The sequence below is a fragment of the Mytilus galloprovincialis genome, chromosome 4 (genome assembly GCF_965363235.1).
Source record: "Mytilus galloprovincialis chromosome 4, xbMytGall1.hap1.1, whole genome shotgun sequence".
Taxonomy (NCBI): domain Eukaryota; kingdom Metazoa; phylum Mollusca; class Bivalvia; order Mytilida; family Mytilidae; genus Mytilus; species Mytilus galloprovincialis.
In genome coordinates this window covers 78,322,611-78,346,237 of record NC_134841.1, presented here as the reverse complement: position 1 = coordinate 78,346,237, position 23,627 = coordinate 78,322,611, and the positions used below count along the sequence as shown (strand labels likewise).

The following is a 23,627-nucleotide window of genomic DNA, read 5'->3' as shown; positions in this document are numbered from 1 at the left end:
TTAATATTACATTTTCAGATGTTTTCAGAATTAACTATTTCTGATGACCCCTCTTAGAAAAGATGGCCTTTAAAGTTTAATAACCTGTTGAAGTAATTCATGGAAATGAAAGCATGTAATTCATAAAAATGATATAAAGTGTCAAATTAATAATAACAGAAAATAGTTTTCCCATGCAATCATTCATAATTTCATTCTTCGTTATTTGATATTGTATGAGGACATGTATTTTGAGCATAATTTCTACGAGCATAATTTCTACGTTGCATCAATGTGACGTTTTATGAAAATTATTTTTCTTAAATTGATAAATTAAATTTGCCAAAACTACATGTAAATTCCACTATCATTTGTACCAATGTACAATGTTATATGGGTGGTATGAAAGTTTTTTTTTTTTGAATGAATACCAGCATTTTTTTCCTTCAACTTGGTTAGGGATCTGTTGAAGAGATGATTATGCGAAGAAAGTTACAACCTGCTTAGAATGTAAAACCGTAAACACAATCTTTAAACCAATGGATCATCCTACTATGGTACTTTTTTTAGAAAATATTCAGCACAATGTAGCATCTGTTATATATATTGCCACACCTAGTTTCTCTGTGTTTCACCAACTTACGTAACCACTTTTCTTTATTAATTGTTGCTTAAACTCTGTCTGCTAACAACAACAAAGGTTTCCTGCTCCATATTTAGATAAATGTATACTTGAATGCTCGGAAATGTTTTGAAAAACGGTTAATGAATTTGAAATCCAGTATGATTTCTAACCATTTTCTTTTTCATAGAACAGCTTAAGATCTTTTGAAAGAAGAAGCTTTTCATAGCGGAAAAACCTCTTTTAAAGAATCTTTGATAGTAGATAAAATCTTTGAATTTTATGTTTTCTTGTTTCTTTTTCAACTATTTTGTTGACTATTAAATTATTTATAGTATTTTCTTCTGACTTGTCTTTCATTGTTCAAAAAAAGAATGGCATAAAATTTAACAAGTTAGATGATATCTTCAAAATAATTGATTTTAAATATAATACCTCCAGCAGATCTTTTACAGCTACAAAATGGTTTAAACGTTTATCAAGGTAGTAGTATAAAAGATTTCTTCTGCAATTTTATTGTTTTCAGATATTTGATACAGTGATATATGATCATTCTAAGTTATTAAAAAAATGATTTCCATGTTTGGAATTCTTGAAAAGAACACAACCTGCATTGTTATATTAATTATGTTCAGTGACAAATATTTCATGCATATTACAGTGCTTATCCAGTGACCTTTGGGGTATCACATTAGCAAAGACTAAAACAGTTTACCAAATTGCAGTTAGATTTCTACTCCAACTAACTGATCAACTGGTAAATTATTTTAGCAGATTGCTCAAGTGAAATGTTGTTAGTAAGATGTGAGTGGTGTAAAATAAAAAGTAATACTTACCATCCAGAACCATTTAGTTGATACCTTTGTCAATCATTTCTAACAAAAATAATATCTTACTATAGTATGAGTCACTGAATAAAAAGGTCTAATTTTGACATGGAAACTTCTATCATAAATAAATATTATAAATGAATAGTTCAAAACATTGTTTTGTAGGTGTATATTATATAGCTTTGTCTTGTAAGAAAAAGTTATTGTGCAATTGTGATTCGAATAACATTTTCTATACAAATTACTGATCTGCTGGCATTAAAGGGAAATAATTTATATTGAGTTCAAATTTGCACTAAAAATTTAATCAATGATACCAGGCTTATGGTTTTGCCTACAAAAAAATCATCAACACGACTTGAATAAAAAAAATTGAAATGCAAAATTAGTATGAAGTTGAAGGGCATGTAGGACACACATTAGAAAGGTTTTGCAAAATACTGCTTATAAGTTATCTTGTGCTCCTTGGAAGAGAATCCTTTATACTTTGAACAATTCAACATTTTGCAAAACAACTATTAATCTATAATTTTACCCTATCAATAAAAATGCATGTCAAAATGAAATTGCTGATTACTGGGCTGGTGTTATCTTCTTAATTTAAAGGGGAATTTGAATGATTTATAGAACTTTGAATGTGTTCAATAATAGGGTTTTAACAGCTTTTTTTCAAAATTTTAAATCGTCTTTCATCATTAGATAAGTTTCATGGTTCTTTTCAGAACAGAGGATAAAAGTTGAATAATCACAGAAATAATGTTACAAACAAATTAAATGGGGGAAATTTGATATTTGTCAGACAGAACAAAGTTTTGCTGATTATCAGTAATGTAAATTATTTCCCTTTATTGCCAGCAGATCAGTAATTTGTTAGAAAATATTATTCGAATCACAATTGCACAATAACTTTTTCTAAGAAGACAAAGCTATAAAATATACACCTACAAAACAATGTTTTGAACTATTCATTTATAATATTTATTTATGATAGAAGTTTCCATGTCAAAATTAGACCTTTTTATTCAGTGACTCATACTATAGTAAGATATTATTTTTGTTAGAAATGATTGACAAAGGTATCAACTAAATGGCTCTGGATGGTAAGTATTACTTTTTATTTTACTGCACTCACTTCTTACTAACAAAATTTCACTTGAGCAATCTGCTAAAATAGTTTACCAGTTGATCAGTTAGTTAGGGTAGAAATCTAACTCATTTGGTAAACTGTTTTAGTCTTTGCTAATCTGATACCCCAAAGGTCACTGGATAAGCACTGTAACTCAAAAAACAATAATACAATAAATAGGTTCTGTAAAGTAGGTTGACTTTCGATGACAACTTTGGATTTGGACTGCCACCAAAAAAATGATGATATGGGGGATAGGGTCAGAAATTTGTTTGCAATAGACCACCTAGGACCTCATAGAGAGCTGATGCTTTAAATATTAATGAGACTATTGAAAAGAATTATCTTTCCTAAGTAATTGTCTACAATATAAAACTATATGTCCTATCAAATAAAAGATAACAAATTTGAACCTGATTTTGATAATTTTCAGCAGCAAAGAGTAGGGCCAATTTCCTCTATATTTGTTTCACTTGCAGGGTAAAAATCTTCAAAGTTGTCAAATCCTACTTGAAATTGAATATTTGGAAATAGTCTTTATCTTATACTTAAAATAGTTTCAACAGTTTTTAATGTACGGTATCCCTAAAAAAAATGTTATTTAGCACACAAAATTTCAAAATTTACATATTTTTGTTAAACTTTGCATCAAAGAACATGGCTAACCAAAACTGATTTGTGTTTAAGACAATACAAAGATTTACTCACAGCAGAATTTGAACTAGACCCCTGTTGTGTTCAATTATCGCTACATGGTGAAAAGCTTTAGATGGAATGGCGGACGAGTTTAAGCAGAATTTGGGTTTTGGTTATATATTGTTGGGATAAATACTCATATTTTGCCAAAATCAGTAAAAATCGAATCTAAATATTTTCATTGCTCTCAAAAATAACTATAAATGAAAAAGCTGATTCAATATGTGACCAACTATGAATCATTTTTTTTAAATGAGACACATTATCTCCCCTTAATTTTATCTGACTAGGGAGAATTATTTGGTCTTTTTATTTTGATTATACGAATACAAATAACACTGTTGTTCAATTTTCCAGATGATTGAAAAAAATTGTAGGCCTCTCTTAACTGCAGCTAAACAATTTTGCACTGAACACTTTTTTCTCCAAAAAAAAATATACATACTGTATTGATTTATGCAACATAACATCTATATGTACTTTTACTTATAGAGTATTGAACTTTACATGTAAAAAATTACTCTCCTTGGAATGAACTTTATTGACCCGCAATTAATATCAATTTGATGATATGGTCACTGTGAAAATTGTCCTATGATATTAGAACGTCATTAAATATATAATAAATCTTACTGTAACTGTCACAAATGTCTCTTAATGTAGCTATTACATCTAGAAAGTGTGTAAATTTGTTAAGTGACATAAAAACTATAGTCATAGCAAAAGATACAAAGTACATTGTAATGTTGTTTTTATGAAACTTTAATTCCTGTTTGTTTTATAGGTATCTTAGTTACTGTCTTTGACATCACTTTCAGGAACACTAATTTTTCTTAATTTTTTTTTTCTTAATTTTTTTTTGTAATTATTTTTTCCATCTTTTTTTCCCCATTTTTTTTCTTCATTTTTATCAACCATTTTTTCCATTTAATTGTGGATACTTTTTCAAATTTCTTGATACATTGTAATATTTAAAAAAAAAATCTTTCTTTTTCTTTATTGATATCTTATCTTTCTACTTTATATCCTACTTTTATCTAAATACTTACAGTTAATAAATATAGAAATTTTAATGATGTTGATGAAATGGAATTGTTGAGAAATGAAAAATAATAACATGCTAATTATATCATGTTATGCAAATATAAGTACAGTGTCCAATTTGTTTTCAGTAACACAGTACCAGAGGCCAAATCAAATAAATGATTCTGGTCCAGAAAATCTTTCTTTTATCCAATAGATAATTGAATCAAAAGTAGATCAAGTATTTAGATTTATATCAGATGAAAAGATTCACTTTTCTGCTTGATTAAGCATCAGGTAAGGTAATACTGTTGGTGAAAGTGGACAACCTTGCATGACTGCCCATGTTATATGTAATATGACAACATGGGATGCCTTCCAGCATTGAGATAGACAATGAAACTAGCAATAGATACCTACATGATCTACTTAATCTACAATAAATTGACTCATAACATTCACCATTTTTACTACTGTTATGGTGTTGTAACACAAAATGGTCTTAGCAATCTTTGGCTAATTAACCGGTCCATTGACTCTCGCCCTATAATTAGATATTGCTGCTCACTATAGAAATTGGTAAATATTTTCTAGTTTATGTGGTCAATTTGTTCTTTTTAGTGAATAGCATGACATGACAGATGAATTGTCATTGTATACTCTAATGTTGTTGACTTGTTGCTGACACTGCGTAGGGATTTTTCTTCAACTTGTTGGGTGGTAAAAAAACCCCAATCTTTTATGACAATAATTAATGTGAAGTTCCGTTTTAGACATCCTTAGGTCTTAAGTGTTAGATAGAAAAAAAAAAATCACCAGGAAATGAGTCTGATGATAAAATAAACGGAAATATAGAAAAGGTCCCTGATGTTGGTCATGCTGTTTGGCATTTTATTTATGACATCATTAGTATGTAAAGGAAGGCATTTTTCAATCTTAAGGTAGCTTTTTATTGTGTTAAAGTATTTGTTTAAATTAATAATCTAACCATTTATATAAGAAAATGACAACGATAGACAACACTGCATATTATAATAATTGTTTACAAAATTCTACATTATTTATCAAATGGATTTCTAGGAAAACTCATATTTTGCCTATACATATTTTGAAACTGGACATTGAATAATCATTTAGGAATCATCTTATTTTATCCAAAGTATTCTTTAAATTTAAAGCTCCATGATCCAGTGACAGATTCAGAAATATTTCATAAGGAGGGCCCACTGACTGCCTACGGGGGACACAGTCCTGTCATGCTTTATTGATTCCCTATATAATCAATCAAATTTTTCCACTCAAAAGGTGGGGGACCTAGGCCCCCTGAAAACCCTTCTAAATCTGCCTCTGTGATCAACTTCACACAATCCTAAAAAATCTGCACTGATCGTCAATGTATTATGCAAACATAATTGAGGTACTTTTAAAAAAAAAATCTATAATAGTTTTCAAGATAATTGGAAAACATTGTGAAAAAATGTCTTTAAAGGGCAATTACTTAAAAAATGAGTCAACTTAATATTTAAAAAATGCTGCTCTAATGGTAGATCTTGTCTTGCCAGAGTTAATTTCATTTAATGATGATTTTTGATTTTTTTTAGAAAAGCAAATTCTTGAAAATGCAGGTGAGCTACACAAGTTATTTAGAGCCTCTGGTTTGTTATCATTCACATTCAAAATCTAGATAATAGGTAAAAAAAAAAAAAAAAAAAGATAGAATACTGTTTAAAAAAATTCACACAATTACTGAAAGGAAGCTCATAGCCTTGCTGAATTTAAATCCTGCCTTTTTTTTACTCTAATATTGGTTGCTGTACTTGTTAGAAGAGCATAAAGCCTGGCTCAACTGAATCAAATTTTGCCTTCCTCCACCCTTATATTGGTTGCTGTGATTTTTAGAAGAGTTTTAAGCCTCACTCAACTGAATCAAATTTTGCCTTCCTTCACTCTAATATTGGTTGCTGTACTTTCTAGAAGAGTTTTTTAAGCCTGGCTCAACTGAATCAAATTTTGCCTTCCTTCACTCTAATATTGGTTGCTGTACTTTTTAGAAGAGTTTTAAGCGTGGTTCAACTGAATAAAATTTTGCCTTCCTTCACTCTTATATTGGTTGCTGTGCTATTTAGAAGATTTTTAAGCCTGACTCAACTGCTGAATAAAACTCAACTGAATCAAATGTTGCATTCCTTCACTCTTATATTGGCAGCTTTGCTTTTTAGAAGATTTTTAAGCCTGACTCAACTGAATCAAATTTTGCCTACCTTCACTCTAATATTGGTTGCTGTACCTTTTAGAAGATTTTTAAGCCTGACTCAACTGAATCAAATTTTGCCTTCCTCCACCCTTATATTGGTTGCTGTGCTTTTTAGAAGAGTTTTAAGCCTCACTCAACTGAATCAAATTTTTCCTTCCTTTACCCTATTATTGGTTCCTGTGCTTTCTAGAAGAGTTTGAAGCCTGGCTCAACTGAATCAAATTTTGCCTTCCTTCACTCTCATATTGGTTGCTGTACCTTTTAGAAGAGTTTTAAGCCTGGCTCAACTGAATCAAATTTTGCCTTCCTTCACCCTTATATTGGTTGCTGTACCTTTTAGAAGAGTTTTAAGCCTGGCTCAACTGAATCAAATTTTGCCTTCCTTCACTTAATATTGGTTGCTGTACCTTTTAGAAGAGTTTTAAGCCTGGCTCAACTGAATCAAAGTTTGCCTTCCTTCACTCTAATATTGGTTGATGTACTTGTTAAAATAGTATTAAGCCTGGCTCACCTGAATCAAATGTTTCCTTCCCGCACCGTCTAATATTAGTTGCTGTACCTTTTAGAAGAGTTTTAAGACTGGCTCAACTGAATCAAATTTTGCCTTCCTTCACTCTTAATATTGGTTACTGTACCTTTTAAAAGAGTTTTTACAACAATGTCATGAAAAAAAAAGATGAGATGATCTTGTGCAATTCTCAAATTTTATTTTTTAGTATTCAAGTTTGGAAACTTAAGTATTATTATACATAAACCTGTTGTCATATTATCATGTTTTAGAAATTTTGATCCACTGTAAAACTAAAGGGGCCAAGGGTTCAACAACAAAAATGAATTCAGAAATACAATGCATTTAAATACGTGGTATAATAGCAACACTTAATTTCATTCCTAATTCAGCTGAAGTACTCTCCATTTTAACAGAGACATATAATACGAATATATGTGTTTCTGGTCAGTCCTGGTAAAAAAGAATGATAAATGTTACAGTAGAATATATAAGCATCATTTGTGGGTCCCTCTTATCAAAAAGCATATGTACATTCAAAACAGCAGATGCGAATTTAGAGGATTTCAAGGGGGTCTCCCCCCCCCCCCTACACACACACACTTTTTGTGGCGAAAATTTGGTTGATTATTTAGGAAATCACTGAAGCATGACCAGAAAGGGCCCCCTCTTAGGCATTCGGTGCTTTCCCTCCCCCTTTTTATGAACACTCCTGGATCCTACACTGAACAGTATTTTCTTTACTAACATATTCTAAAGTTATTTAGTTATACCAGAGACATATAATATTGTATAATATGTGTCTCTGGTAATTCCTATATAAACTGATAAAAGCATTGGCGGTTCAAGGGGGGTTCCGAGGGTTGGAACCCCCCTTTTTTTTGGACGATCAATACATTTGAATGAGAGCATATAGTTGGACCCCCCCCCTTTTTAAAATGGCTGGATCCGCCACTGAAAAGGTATCCCTTTCTTCCAAGTTATTAAAATCTTTAATCAAATAATTAAATTGGTTCAATTAAAAGTAGCAACGAATTTGTTTTGTTGAATGTTTTCTACGATCTAAATGTAAGGTTAAAAGTAAGTAAAGATATAAGAGTTTCTTGACTTTCTCCATGTACTAGGACAGTAACTTCATAATTGATCATAATTGCACACGGAAATCATATTATGATTTTTTTAAAGCCTAGCTCAGATTAAAACAATCTCAATTAATTTACGAACAAGTCTTTGATTTAACTTTTCATTGAAAACATCAATTAAAAAATTTACATACTTATTTTTTTTTCTATTTTTTTAATGATAAAAGTCGTGACACATTGTTATTAATTATGTCTTTTTCGCGACAGTTATAAGGTCGTAATTTTGATAGACAATTTGTCAAAAAGTATGTAAACAGCTAAATTGATCTCTATTTACTTAATATTGAAAGAAAGGCGAATATATATTCCAGGGGCGATTTCTCTGCTGTAATCTGATCAAAAATATTGTATTTTTGTAAAGAAAGAATTTCCTGTTTATTGTAAAATGTGCAAAGATGTGTGGTCACGTGGTAGCACCTGCCAATTTTGAACAGTATTAGATCACGTGGTAACGATCATAGAGTGTAAGTCGTTTGCTTGGAGTAAACCGTGCAATTTTAGAGTTCCTACAAATAATTCTCGTTATTAATCTATTGGGATGTAAAACTTTATTAATTTGTTTGGGAATAACTATTTTTATGGTGAGTTATGAAACTTTTTTGTATGCATTTTTACTGTGAAATGACATTTCATGTAAACAAAACATTTTTAGTATTTTTTGCGCAAAAGGTCATGATTGCAACAAAAAATGCGGAATTTAAATTTAATAATTTTATCGAATGCACAAAGGGTCGTAGAAAGAACTGTTTTGGAAAACCAATGTAAAATATTTGTTACCCGCGCTTTCTTGTACAGGTAGTTTAGTTTATCTGTAATATAAAACTATCTCCTGATTGTATTTTTATCTTTAAAAAAGAAAGTATGAAGGGATGTTCCCAGTGATTAAAGATTTCATTGTTTGATGACAATGCTGCAACAGTTGGTAATAAAATTGCAAAATCGATACATATCTTGTAAAAACGAAAAAAAGTACAACATTCTTTCTTTACTACAAGTAAATATTTTTATTATTGAATTTTATACTGAGGCAAAAATATTATTTAGCTATAAGTGGAAAGGCTTGGTCTTAGTGCTATTTTAAAGACATTGGTGCTAGATTATCATTGAATGGAAAATCTGATATCAAATGTATACTTCAGTCCTGATTTATAACAGTATTAAATTTCATCTAAAACATCTGGATATACTTCATCTAAAGTTTAATTTGTGAATTAAAAACAAAAAAAATAGACAGCTGTATAAATCACATCAGTAAAAACCGAGAAAGGAAAAGTTTATGTGCATTGTACATAAGTTGTACATTGGAAATTATTACTCATAATTGAATGAATTTATTTCTTATATTCTATTATTTCAGACTAAAAGTTCAAACAAAATGTGGAAGAGGATTATAGTGAATTGTGTGTTTTATCAATTCTTTTAAATGTGTGGAATTTTATTATGGGAGTAAATTGGAGTGTTATCATTGTTTGTTATTTTCTTGGAATATCATTTTATGTAGCAGGAAGCAGACAAAAAGATAAATACAAGAGTAAGTATTTCACTATTTCATCATATCTAAAATTGTGGAAATATGTCATTTTTTTATCACTACATTTATATCTTGGAAATGTTAATTTTGTTTTAACATTATTTGTACCCATATACAATGTATTGCATTCTTCTTGCATATGAGGTACAATTATGATACATTATTTATTTATTGTACAACTGACAACCTTTTTAAAGTTTATATATAACACTTCTTCATTTTGGAAGATTTATACATTTCAATTTTATTTTCCTTGTATTGAAATGTTGTCATCTACATTTGTAATATATGGATAAAAACACAGAAACAAAGTGCAGTTTTAAGCACATTGTATTTGTTTTATAAGAAATTGAAAATCAGATAATAGGAAATTTATATATACTTTTTGTAACTCTCATTTATATTGAAGTAAAGGAGTAAAAGATTTCTATTTCCTCAATTTTTTCAGTTGAACTGGAAAATAAAAGTGAGAAAATAGATTTGTCATTTTTGAATGAACTAAGAAACAAGAGAGACTGAACATGCTTTGATCCTCTAAAACATTGTAAAAGGTCATGTAGAAATGGCCATTAATTAAAAAAAAATGTACATCAAACCTGGAACCAACAGATATATTAGTCCCAGATCAAACATAAAAAAACATTAAAAAAAATTGTACATGTATCTGTTAGAAACAACTGCTTTGTTTCAACACTAAATAAATGAAGTTTCTTTTACAGAAATATTGTACAAATGTACTAGAAATCACTTCTTGTGTATCTCGCATACAATGGACCACTTTTATGAGTTTTACTTAAAATTTGAATATGATATCTTCCTAGGTGCTCCACAAGTTGCTGACATTGACTTTCGACAGAACTTAGTTTCGTTAGAAGGAGATAGATTAAAACTCCCTTGTAAAGTAATAGGCAGTCCAAGACCTTTTAAAGTATGGTATAAAGACCAGCGACAACTATCTGCAAAGTATGATAACAGGTAGGTCAATAGTTGTAATTCAACATAAAAAAATTCTGATTTAGAATTATTAGATATGGATATTACTTAAGTAAACTATCATTTGCAAGAGTTCTCTCCCTTCAGCAGATGTGACTTAGAGTTGAAGAACAGCAATACAAGCTGGTCCTTTCTTTGAATTTTGTGTCATTAAAGATTAAACAATATATACTATCCTTTCTCTTACATCATTGTACATTATAAATTTAAAAGAATATAGAATGAAGGAAACCGCCTCCCTAAAAAACCGGAGGAGGAAATCGCATTCTTTATTGATATCAATATAGAACTTTTTTGTACTGTACTTTGTTCAGTTAGATAAAAAAATTATCATTTAAATGTAAAAACTTTAAAATTAATAAAGTTTGAATTATAAATATAGATCTGAATTGACATTTCTTTGTTCAAAACTTTCAGTTACAATGTGTTATTTTCATTCAAATAAAAGTACATGTATCACTCAGGAAATGTGAAAGGTAAAAATGTTTGAAATGACAAAACAAATTATACCAGAAATATATAATTATAATGTAACATGAAGAAAATCATGTTTCTTAAAGTATAAAAATGAGCTTAATATAGTGTTAATTTTATTCATTATTATATAAGTGTGTATACAGCAGTTGCAAATACCTTTTGTTGTCAATAAATTATAGTACATTTTGTAAATGGCAATTAGATGAAACAGGTTTCGGTAAAATTGGTGTGAAAAAGCTGATTATAAAATCTTAACGAATTGTAAAACCTTTAAGAGCAAGTTTTCCATTTAAGTATCATATCTCTAGTTATAATATCATTCTTAATGCTGTAAGAGTAAAAATTTTCAATTACCAATTTTATTGCAGAAATTTATGGCATTAGAATGAACCAAATGTGTCTAAAACCCAAAAGAAATTCACTTTTAATGGATGAAGAAAAGATCAAATTATTCTCTCTGTAAACGCTTACCCACAGTGTACAGTGTATTTTTTTAAGATATATCATTTATTTTTAATAACATCTTTGTAAAACATGTTGGTTCTTTTAAATTCTTCTGCTGTACAATGAATCTATATATTTTTGGTGGCAAAATTTGATATTTCAAACTATTAATTGTATTTTTCAGGTATAAGTTTGGAAGAAATGCATTAACAATTGACCCAGTGGAAAAGAATGATTCTGGAATTTACAACTGTCATGTAGAAAATGGACTTGGTGAATTATGGATTAACTTTACTGTGAAAGTGTTGACCGGTAATTAATTCTTCAGATTCTGTGCATATTTTGAATATCAGTGATTTTCTACCATTAAATAAGATCTGGTGAACTAATCCAATACCAATTACAATCATTATCCTTCATCCCAACATGCCTAGGACTATTTTAAATTGAAGAACTTAAAAACTTTGGTATCCTTTGTCAGATTGTTGTCTCTTTGACACATTCCCCTTTTCCATTCTCAATTTTACTTTCAACTTTAAAAAACCTTTGGCAAATTACATGCAAAATTAGTAGGAATATATACAATTTACTTTTAAAGTTGTAAATATTGTGTGGGCTTTTCAAAATATCCAGTACATCATAATAAAGTTTAGATCAATAAGCAATAAAGAACTTAGCCATTTGTGACAAATTGACCTGTCAAAGAGCTGTCTTTTTATGATACTCTGCAATTATAAAATATCATTGATACAGAATGGTCAAGAAACTAAGATGTATATTTGATTTTTAAGAATTGAAGATGGCTAACAGCATTGTTATGCAAGATACATTTGATAGATCTATACATGTAGCCAATAAGATAACAGGAACTGCATAGATATCTGACAGTACAACAAACCATATTATTACACTTTCTGACATTCCAAAAGAAAATACAAGTAAAGACAAAGACAGTGAACTTACATTGTCAAGTTTTAAATATTTATGGTCTTCATAAAATCAAGAAAATATCACTTGCATTTTTTATCCTGTTGAACTTCTTGATACTATATTTTGTAAAAATAATATATAGATTTTAAGCATATTTTCTATCTTCTGGCCATAATGCTTCAAATTAGAAAACAACCTTGATTATTTATTAGAATATTAAATAAGTCTTTGTTTTAAATTCAAACAAACATTTCAATGTCTCAGCAACCAACAATCAATCAATCAATGTCGGAGATATTTTTTTAAAAGATTAACTTGTATACTATTTTGGATTTTTTCTCCAACTTTTGTGGTTTCATGTGGTCATGCGTTTGATTCTGTACAATAGAAGAAATTTGAGAAATGGAAGTATACAAATAAATTTGTCACAAAGTTTGCCTATCAAAGACTGACCTTTCCAAAAATGTGGTTTTCAATTTATTTAATTCAAATCTTTGTAACAAACATTTCAAATTTTCACCTGTGTCCGTTAAAAAAAAACCAGGTAAATATTTGTGTCACCCTGGTCTTGTTACATTGCAGCTGGCTATGAAAACAAAACTTTTTCACTGCATAGTTTCTTTTCATTTTTATGACTTGGCCCTGAGGTGGATAGCTTTTAAATTTCAATAAGCTATTAAAAGATGCACTGTAGAAAATGAACAAAAGGGTCTCTGGTCCAGACATGAAATGCCTTTAATTTGAACCTTGACCTCAAGATTAAATCAAATCATCTGCCATGGTGTACAGAAGTTGCTGGTCAGTTAAAATTCTTTAGGTCAATTCCCAGTCAGAATAAATGTAATTCCTGTTCTGACACCTTTCTACGACCATGTGGTGCTAATGTACATTTACAAAACAAATGAGATCTTAACTAAGACACATCTCTTTCTTTGATAGATAGTTTTTTAATATCACATAAAGTACATGTAATAATGCATGTACATCACAAGATTTTGACTTCAGTTATTTATATATCTGTCAATGAGACATGTATATTCTTTTAATAACAGTCTGACAACCACTGTCAAATCATGTTGTTTGTTACATAAAATTATGTTGTATGTGTACTAAATTGCAATATTGTAAGATTCTTCTATAATTGAAAGGACTTCAGTCATGTTAGTTATGCGCTTTAAAAAAAACAAAATACTAAGCAAGTACAAAAAAAAGGTAAGACTCACTTGACAAACAAGGTAGTCATCTTTATAACATTTGACTATTTACCAACTATTTACTACAGAATTCAGTGGTTCTTGTATAAGTACACATAAACTTTCAATGTAAAGCATTTGTCTTGCATAAAGTTGAAGAACAGGAACCATTTACCACTTTGCTGATGATAAAAAAAGTGAATGTTAAGATTGCTGTCACTTTTCTATTAGATGTTGCTTTATTATGGAAATATACAAGTAAAAAGGGGGTCTATGGTTCTGTACAGTTAACCAAGTGTACTTTTATTCGGAATTTGGTTGGTAGATACATTGTAATTCTCATGAAAAAATGTCCTTATTATTAACATTATACTTTGATTTTTTAAAGAGTTTTCACCAACTATCCCTACTATACATTTATTTATGTATTGTATTTTTCAGAAGAAGAAGTAGAGGATTATGATGGGGTAGAATACGATGATCCTGATGGAAAATGTCAAGAAGGTAAATATTGTGTTCAGAAACTAGTAACTCTCTAGACCAATCAAGATTAACATGTATAACAACTGCATTGTACAAATCAAGATGAAAAGACCACACTGTAATGGTGAACATCTGCTCTCTAAGATACCGAGGGTATTCTGTGATTATAAATTGTTTGGACCTGTAAGGTTTGGGCTCCTTCCACTGGTCTTTAAGTATTTGATATGTTGAATCTGAAAGCCATGTAATTGTTTTTGGAATTAGAAACAATATTCAGTTTTGTATTGCTTTTTTGTAACTCATGATTTGGTATTAGTCAGAAGTTTCCAACAAAAGTATATTGAAAAATTACACTTAATAATGATAGTGTCATTGAGGTAGATTTAAGTTTGCATCAGTGCTCAGCAAAGAAAATTAAAAAAAAATGAAGTCTGGAAAGTATAAATTTGAAAGGAGGAGTTTTTTTTTCAATATTTTTGTATTCTATAAACCCATACTTTTGTCACTATAAATATTGTAGATATTACTCCAATCAAACATACTATAGTTACGTTAATAGAGTCCTGGTAGTTTGTCTTTGTCTTGCACAATCAGTACCATCTGTATATACATTATAGGTATATAGATGTAGATTTATGTAGACGTGAAGAAGATAACCCTCCATTTATCTCATAACCTTGTTTTTAAACTGTCATATTTCCTGCCATAAGTCATAATCTTTTATTTTCTCCACTTGTCAGTTTTCATTAAGATTTACGCAAATTATAAGCATTTTTTGCCTATACATCTTTTCATGTTTTAGCTCGATGACTTTATGGTTGTGTTATAACAAGTATATATATATTTCTTTTTGATTGAATACTACTATTATAAAAGAACAGTTTTCCTGAAAAAAAATCTTCTCTTTCATGGATGGATTCTGGTTGAAATGAAGCTTGTTAGCTGGTCTCTTACTTTTATTTCATTAATGTTTAATCTATTGGGAAAAGGACTTTTTATGTGGAATAGAGATTTTTATTCCACCTATAGGGGCTTTTACAATTAAAGAGAGTAAAGTTCTTCCTGGCCAGACTGATATATTTCAATCTCCTTATAAAGATATTAAGTGCAAGTACTAGATCCAACAACCAATCAATGTTAATCATGAACCCATGAATATTTGTCCCAACAATATTACTACTGAAGCAAAAACAATGAGAAATGTTACAGTGACTTGACTGTTAGTGTTGCTATCCACCAATTGCAATTCATTCAAAATTTTGACCAAATTGCAATTTGTTTTATTAAACCAAATTGTTCAACTGGTCAGAATATTGAACAAATTGTTCAGTCAAAATGTGAAAGTGCAAGGTGATAAAATAAAATATACTTACAATCCTATAAGACTTTAACTCCACTTTATTGATGGTATTACTAAATCAGTCTATCAATCTGTATAGTTATATTATAGCCATTACCATACTAAAGGTGAACTGTTTTATTTTTAATTGCTATAAAAATGTCCAAACTAAGCTTTTATATAGTTTTTCTTTCGAAAAGTATTCTATATTCATAAGAATCACACATTATGTGAATAAAAACATTTCATATTCAGTAAAATATTTGTGAAATTGCAATATGTTTGTAGGAAGGGGAGATAATCTTTTTTGGTTTCAAAAAATCTTTATTCAAAAGAATAGTATTTTAGGTTATCTCCACAAGGAAACTTATCAATAGCATATTGTTATTTCACACATATTTTACTGAATATATGATGTATTATTTTAAATGATATATGATTCTTATAAATATAAAATCCTTTTTATTTTTAATTGCTATAAAAATGTCCAAACTAAGCTTTTATATAGTTTTTCTTTTGAAAAGGATTTTATATTTATAAGAATCATATATCATTTAAAATAATACATCATATATTCAGTAAAATATGTGTGAAATAACAATATGCTATTGATAAGTTTCCTTGTGGAGATAACCTAAAATACTATTCTTTTGAATAAAGATTTTTTGAAACCAAAAAAGATTATCTCCCCTTCCTACAAACATATTGCAATTTCACAAATATTTTAATGAATATAGAATACTTTTCGAAAGAAAAACTATATAAAAGCTTAGTTTGGACATTTTTATAGCAATTAAAAATAAAACAGTTCACCTTTAGTATGGTAATGGCTATAATATAACTATACAGATTGATAGACTGATTTAGTAATACCATCAATAAAGTGGAGTTAAAGTCTTATAGGATTGTAAGTATATTTTATTTTATCACCTTGCACTTTCACATTTTGACTGAACAATTTGTTCAATATTCTGACCAGTTGAACAATTTGGTTTAATAAAACAAATTGCAATTTGGTCAAAATTTTGAATGAATTGCAATTGGTGGATAGCAACACTTACAGTCAAGTCACTGTAAATGTTGCGTAAGAACATACTGTATTAAAAATCCATTGTACAACTATTTTTTACAAATATATACATAAATTGAATTCTAAGCTTTCAATCAAATACTACTTGTGTTCGATAAAGTATGCCAGTTTCTATACTTTTGGCACTATGAGAATTGAATTAACGCAAGCTGTTGTATGCTCTAGTTTATTTTTGATATATTTGCATTGAAATGATCTTTGGCTTTTAAAACAAGACTTGAAACAAAAATCTGATTTTGCTTTGCATGGTGTAACTAAATACCAGTCACAATGTTATCACTTTTGATAAGGGAAAAGGACACACAGATTAAAACATTTTAATGGTTGTTTTCTCTTGGCAATAAAACAAGACCTTATTATCATCAGGGATAAAAAAAATGTTAAGGATAAAAATTGAAGAAGAAAAAATTTGAAAATGAAAAGAACCATATAATTCAATCGTGGTGAAAATTTCAGTCTACTAACACTATCGAAACGTTAATATTCTATGACAGCAAAACAAAGAAATTTGTAAAAGTATTTGACCTCCTGGGAAAGTTTGTAATTGTACCAAAGAACATTTTCTGTTAATTCATTGCCTAGTGTTACTGGTAGAGATAAAATTAAATACCAAGCATTTCAGATAAGTGGGTCCACATGTACACAAATTTGTTATACAACATCTCAAGTCATATTTATTTACATCATTCTAATCCATAATTAATGAAGAGAGATAAACACATTGTTGGTGCCAACAGGGAATTACAAGGTGCACAGACAAATATATATGATAGCATAATTAAATTAACTAGCTATAGATTAGCCTGGAATTAACCTTACTATAAATTGCAGCAGTGAAAATGGCTTGTTCATGAGTTAGAGTTGGCAAAGTGCAAACCCAGTGTAACAAAAATGTGAAGAAAGTTGACATCCAGCTTAGCGATGGCTGCTGTCGATGGCTTCTGTAAATTGGCAAACGAATTAAAAACCGATTATACTCTGTTGCATGATCCCATCAAAATTATTCTTCATTGGGAGGGCAAAATAAAAATGATGAAAATGTATGACACCCCATTGCAAGGCACAAAACATGTTTCTAAAAAAAAAAACTTCATCACATACACAGGAGACTAGTAGCATTGGTATGCAAAAAATATCTGATCATCAGGACCACAATGGCCAAGACTGTCTAATAACTTTGCCTAAATGAGTTGAAGCCTAAATGTCAAACTGTAAATGCATACGCAATCATGACACTATGTAAGACTACATATATATACCAAAAACAGACTACTGACTGTTTCTTCGCCAAAAAAATTGACCATTGGGTTCAGCATAAACAAGTTAAAGTTTCATATAATGTTTAGTTTCTAACACTTTTCCTTTCTTGTTCTCAGCTTCTGCAGGTTGCATGTTTTATGAATTCATGTCTCATGGTAATGGTTTCTTCTCGTTTTAGTTCATGGTTCTTTTGATCAATTTAGCATGTTCTGTTTCAAGTGAATATTTCATATAAATTAATGTTTTTCAAGGTTTAATAAAGTACAAAGTGGAGACTTATTAAATTGTACCAAGAAGAACCTTGTTTATTATAGAAATATGACCTTTATGTGAAATCTTTTGTGATGGAAATGAAGCTTAAAAAATAAACCTATTATTGGTCATCTGATAGGGGGCACCTGTCTATTGGGTCACTGACAATTTGGAGGGAATTATTTTCTAAGTTAATGACCTAGATTTCTCAATATAAAAACAATATTAGTAGAAACAGGGAATCAGTCTGGTGGCAAAGTTCAGTCTTGTTAAAATTAAATGCCTTTTGGCAATGTGAACATTTTTAAAATGGAAAACTAAAATGTCAAAAACACAATTTTAATATCAAATGATATAACTTTATAATTTTAAATGAGTGGTAAATGTCAGTGTTAAAAGATCTTTCACACATTATTTTTTTAAATTAACATTTAAGATAAATGGGGAATTTAAATCATGCAATTGTTTTCCAAAATGTTAATTTCAAAAAGTGCACAAAATTTGTTGATAAGGAGTAATTTATCTTTTTCACAGTTTATTTTTTGTCTTCTTCTGTCAGTTTTATTGTTTAATTTAAAAAAACAAAATACAATGTATAATACAAAAAAAATAGCAAAGCTTTGATTAAATCTTGGCGTTAATTGTTCTACATAGTGATAGTGATCTTTACATAACCATGACATTTTGAACAACATAGCTGAAAAATAGTTCAGGTCAGGGAAACATAATTGTGGCATTTTCCCCTCTGTGTGAATAAAGAAACCCAGGTACAGTTTCTTAAGTATGATTAATGGGTTGAAATAGTTTGAAATGTTTTAATGTATGGTCGTGGTGTGATAACATAAACATTCTACAGGTCAGGACTTAATACAATCTTCAGTCAAACAGCTAAATACCTCTGATAAAAAACAAATAAACATCTCAACAATTAAACATTTGCATTCTTATCCATATTTTATGAGGCTGGATGTCCCTTATGGTTTATTTAATTAATTGGTTAGTGTGACAAACTTGTTAAGTCCCTTTTGGATCAATTATCTAGGAGGTGCCCAGTTTGACATCAGATAAGGGTGTTTGATGAGTAAATATCATAGAGACTTTAATGAAAGTCACTTCCTTTCTATTGTGATAAATACAGATGTTTAGCAGGAATTCCAGTGAAGTTATATAATTCAAGGGATTTAAAAGGGAAATTACACTCCTATTCAATTTGTACTTGAAACACTAGAACTTTGAATTACTATTTATTTGTTTTTAAATTTATTTGATCAAAGTAGAATCATTTAAGCATAAAATTATAGATTTATTTGTTTATTGATGTAAAGTTCTGGATTTATTTGTTTTAACAGATTGTTTCAAGGTGCTTTTATTCTATGAAACTAATTGCTTGGTACATTTTATAATTTAGATATTATAGCCATATTTTAATTTACAAGATTAAGTGCTTTCAGCTTTAGTAGTATCTCCATGCAAATTTACAAGTTACACAACCTATCAAATCCGAATAAATAAGCTATGAATATTCAAATTACTATAAATGGGGTTTTAAAAATGATTTAAAAGGTTAAGCTTTTTGTAAGTCGCTAACTAGTTATTAATATCTAGGTTGCATGTTATATTTTAAGTACAATATGGATTTGTTTGGCAACATATTTTCACCTGATCAGCCACTTGTCTGTTATATACAGTATATGCCAGCCTGCTTCCTGCTGTTTGAACAAACACATGGCCCTTTTATAAAGACCTTTGACCCCAAATCATATGTTAATCCCATTTTCTTATAAATTCTGCTTAATAAATTACAAATTGAATATAGCCATGTGGATTGATGTATAAAGGTTTCCTGCAGAGAAAAGATAAATCAGATTTACAATCACCTTTCATCTTTGGCATTTTTTAGTCTCATCTTTGTCTGCTTAAGAATTAGAGAGAAAGAAAATCGAAAGGAAAAAATCAAAAAGTAAAAAAAATTGCGGTGACATTAGATGAAGTTATCATGGTAAACAAGAGTGACAAGTTTTTGGAATATGTCATCTTTTGACTTGGTAATGGATTTTTAATTGGTTATGATTGGAACCATATGGGTCTGTGGCTTCTGACTAATCCAATTTTCTCTATTACATCAAAATTGTAGCAATTGAAAAAGGATTGGTAATGGTAGAGAAACCACACTGAGCAGATTTATTAAGTATCCAACAAATTGAAATTATTTTTCACGTTTGACAATCAAAATGCCTGCAACATCTGAACTTTTTATTTATAAACATGTAAATTAAGACATTGAAACAACAGATAAGAGGATAACATGTAACACCTAGAAAATGATACTTAACAACAATACCATAGATATTTTTAAGTGAAAAGGCAATTCATATGGTCTTTGTACTTAGTTTGTCAAATTTTTTGTTCAATATAGTAAGAAGGGAAATAACTCATGGTTTAAAAAAAAAATTGTATACTGTAATTTAGCTGAGAAAAAAGAAATATTGAATCCCTTTATTTTAATTGAATTGAATTTTCTTAATTTGACATGAATGTGTATGGTCAATTAGAACATTGGTATTATAAACTAAAACCTCAATTAAAACTGCACTGGCAGTCGGCAAAGCATGTAAATATTAACAAGAACAGCCTTTTGTAATGGTAGTCCTTGAATGAGTTCTAACCAGCCTATTTGTATTACAGGTCCACCAATTTTTAAAGATAAAACCAATGGCGAGTGGATTGCCAGACCAGAAATGTCTCCTGTGGAAATTAAATGTGTTGCTTGTGGAAAACCAAAACCTACAATTAAATGGTTCAAAGACAAACAGTTCATTGACCCTGGTGTCACAGGAGGACGGGTAGGCAACAATATTTTATTTGGTTTTAGAATATAGAAAGGGATTAATATCACTTCTTATATACAGTGCAGTAGTTAGATCTAGTCTATATATGAGAAGAGAAGTAAATTTTAAATTTATTGTTGATCAGTTTGCTATGGAATACTGTGTTGTAATTAAAAAAATAAAACATTATAAAAACCTATGGCAAAAAAATTTGGTTGATATTACTTCGTATTTATCTTGTACAAATCAAACTTTGCCACAAGCCAAGCATGAGTAACAACATTGGCCATGACAGTTGACTCTTTTCACAAATAGTAAACAGTAACAGCTTGCCTTTATATGTTTCTACCAGACACAGTCCTGTCTGATGAGCCTGCTCTTTAGAATTCCTTTGATATGAGACAAAAATTATAAATTGAAAAATGTGATGACTAGAGAGAAGAGGGGCATGATTTATAAACAATGTTGGATCCACATATAAACATTTTTATTCAAGCCATATGGCAATACTGATAGATGTACTGTAATCCGCTCCGTCTTAGTTCTTAATCTTCTACATAGTGCATTCTTCTTAGGAGTAACTAAGTAAATGTGGCTTTAATTTGTTTAATAGGGGGGATTCAATGAGGGGCAGATCACATTTCCTTTCTAACAAGTTTTTTTTTACTTTTATATTTTAAATTCAAATTAAAATTTAGATGAAACCAGATGCAAAGCTTATGAAATATAGGAATTAATTTATTATTGAAAAGGTGTGGCTACAAATGAAGACCAATTGTTGATCTTTTTAAAAATGTAAAACTAGCACATATTTATACCTTTGTTAAATTCTATAACTAAAAGTGGGTTGAAATAAATATGTTTGTATATACATTTGTATCAGTAGAATACTCCCTCAAGAAGCTTTTTGATGAAACAAGCCAATAATTTGTTTTTAACACATTTGGAATAATTTTCTATATTTTTCAGTACAATGTTCGAGAATACCAACTAAAGATTGATAGACTTCTGAAATCGGATGAAGGCAACTATACATGTGTTGTTGAGAATGAACTTGGAAAGCTGAATTTCACGTACAAACTTGAAGTTCTAAGTATGTGAACATTTATAAAGATTAATTCATTAAGTGAAAAAAGATTACCAATATTTACTGGAATCAAGATTTTTAGTAATGTGTGATTGTGGTTTGGATAGTAATGTAGTAAAACAATTATCATGATTATGTTCAATTAGTCTGCAGTCACAAAAACAATATTAGACTGCTCAGTTAAACAAAATGGAAAAAGACAATACATTAAGGGATAAAGGTTCCAATGGCATGACAACCTCAGAAATAGGACTCAAAATTGTAAAAACCATATGTAGCTTCATAGGGAGGGGGAGGGTTTATTTTCCATTTAATAATGTAATTCAATTCAGAAATCCACAGCAGTTATCTAAACAGTTTTAATTGTTTCCTTATGTTAGGTTTTGCACATTGTTTAAACGTTACACATAGATTATTTTTAAATTGAGGGAAATGAAAGTAATTTTGGTGAGGTTTATTGATTATAGGAGTTACTGTAGAAATTGATAGCCAATTATTTTGATATATAGGGTATCTAATATATAGCTTGATAACCTCTGAATCATCATCAGATGTGTTGGATTGAGACATATGATAACCAGAGATGCTGATGGTGTCAATTTAAAAGCCAATTACTCAAACATTTAGTGTTAAATAGAAATTAAAAAAAGAGGATTTGCACAATTTTTCTTTACATTCAATTTTTCCAATTTTTCTTTAGATTTAATGTTGCAAGAATATTCTAGCAGGTGTCTGTTGTAGTTTTCAATCTGGTATAGACCTGATGCTCTTAATGTCTAAATTAAATTGAATTTTCTTTCAATAAAGTGATTAAAAAGATGTTTTCGATGAGAGACTGAATAAGATACTGAGGATTCTTTGATATTAGTGAGGTATGAATTTTCTCAAATTGTGGGAGCAGGAAACTAGGAATTTAAACCAGTATTTTAACTCAAAGCAAATTGTTAGGTTCTTTGATAGGAGCATATAATAAAATCAAGAGATATGGTATCCTCAGTCAAAATGGATTTTTTTCTCCAGTCACTGACATGCTTGCCAATGAAAGTGAAAAATTCTGCAAGTGTTCAAAAAGAATTTAGGTTTTTTGTGATTGTCATTTTTTTATTATTAGCAGTACACTGAAAGTGTTATTTGGGAATTCTTTCCTTAAAAAGCTTATGTTTATATAAATATTTATATTTACAGTGAGCAGAATAACAAAACCAGTTATCGTGGGGCCAACAAATCAGACTGTCCAAGCTGGGAGTGACGCTAGGTTTGAATGTAAAGTGTTGCGAAATGACCTACAGCACCATACACAGTGGTTACAACACTATACAGTCAATGGTTCCTATAGAGACGATGAAGGCCAGCCATATGTCAACATTATACAGGTAAATATAAATAAGATGAAATAAAAAGATTCAAAAATAAATTTTTCTAGTTCAAATTTACATATACATTTCCGAGCTCTTTTAGAATTAAAATTGTCTTGTAGGAAGACATATGAAATAAATCATCTTATGAATCAAATGTTTAATATTTGGAAATGAAAATAGAT

At 29.5% G+C, this 23,627-nt stretch overlaps 1 protein-coding gene across 4 annotated transcripts in view; it reads left to right on the top strand.

Moving 5' to 3' along the window:
* LOC143073037 (fibroblast growth factor receptor 4-like) overlaps positions 1-23,627 on the top strand; it is a 52,335-nt gene that overhangs the window by 15,333 nt on the left and 13,375 nt on the right. For 2 of the 4 annotated variants that reach the window (XM_076248270.1, XM_076248269.1), the window contains exons 8-14: positions 9,538-9,711; positions 10,533-10,686; positions 11,810-11,937; positions 14,190-14,252; positions 20,858-21,015; positions 21,970-22,093; positions 23,273-23,460. In XM_076248270.1, coding sequence (XP_076104385.1) covers positions 9,621-9,711; positions 10,533-10,686; positions 11,810-11,937; positions 14,190-14,252; positions 20,858-21,015; positions 21,970-22,093; positions 23,273-23,460 — 906 coding nt within the window. In that variant the 5' untranslated portion in view covers positions 9,538-9,620. Of the gene's footprint in view, positions 1-8,604; positions 8,762-9,537; positions 9,712-10,532; positions 10,687-11,809; positions 11,938-14,189; positions 14,253-20,857; positions 21,016-21,969; positions 22,094-23,272; positions 23,461-23,627 lie in introns of those variants that run through there. The other 2 variants (XM_076248268.1, XM_076248271.1) reach the window with 2 other exon arrangements.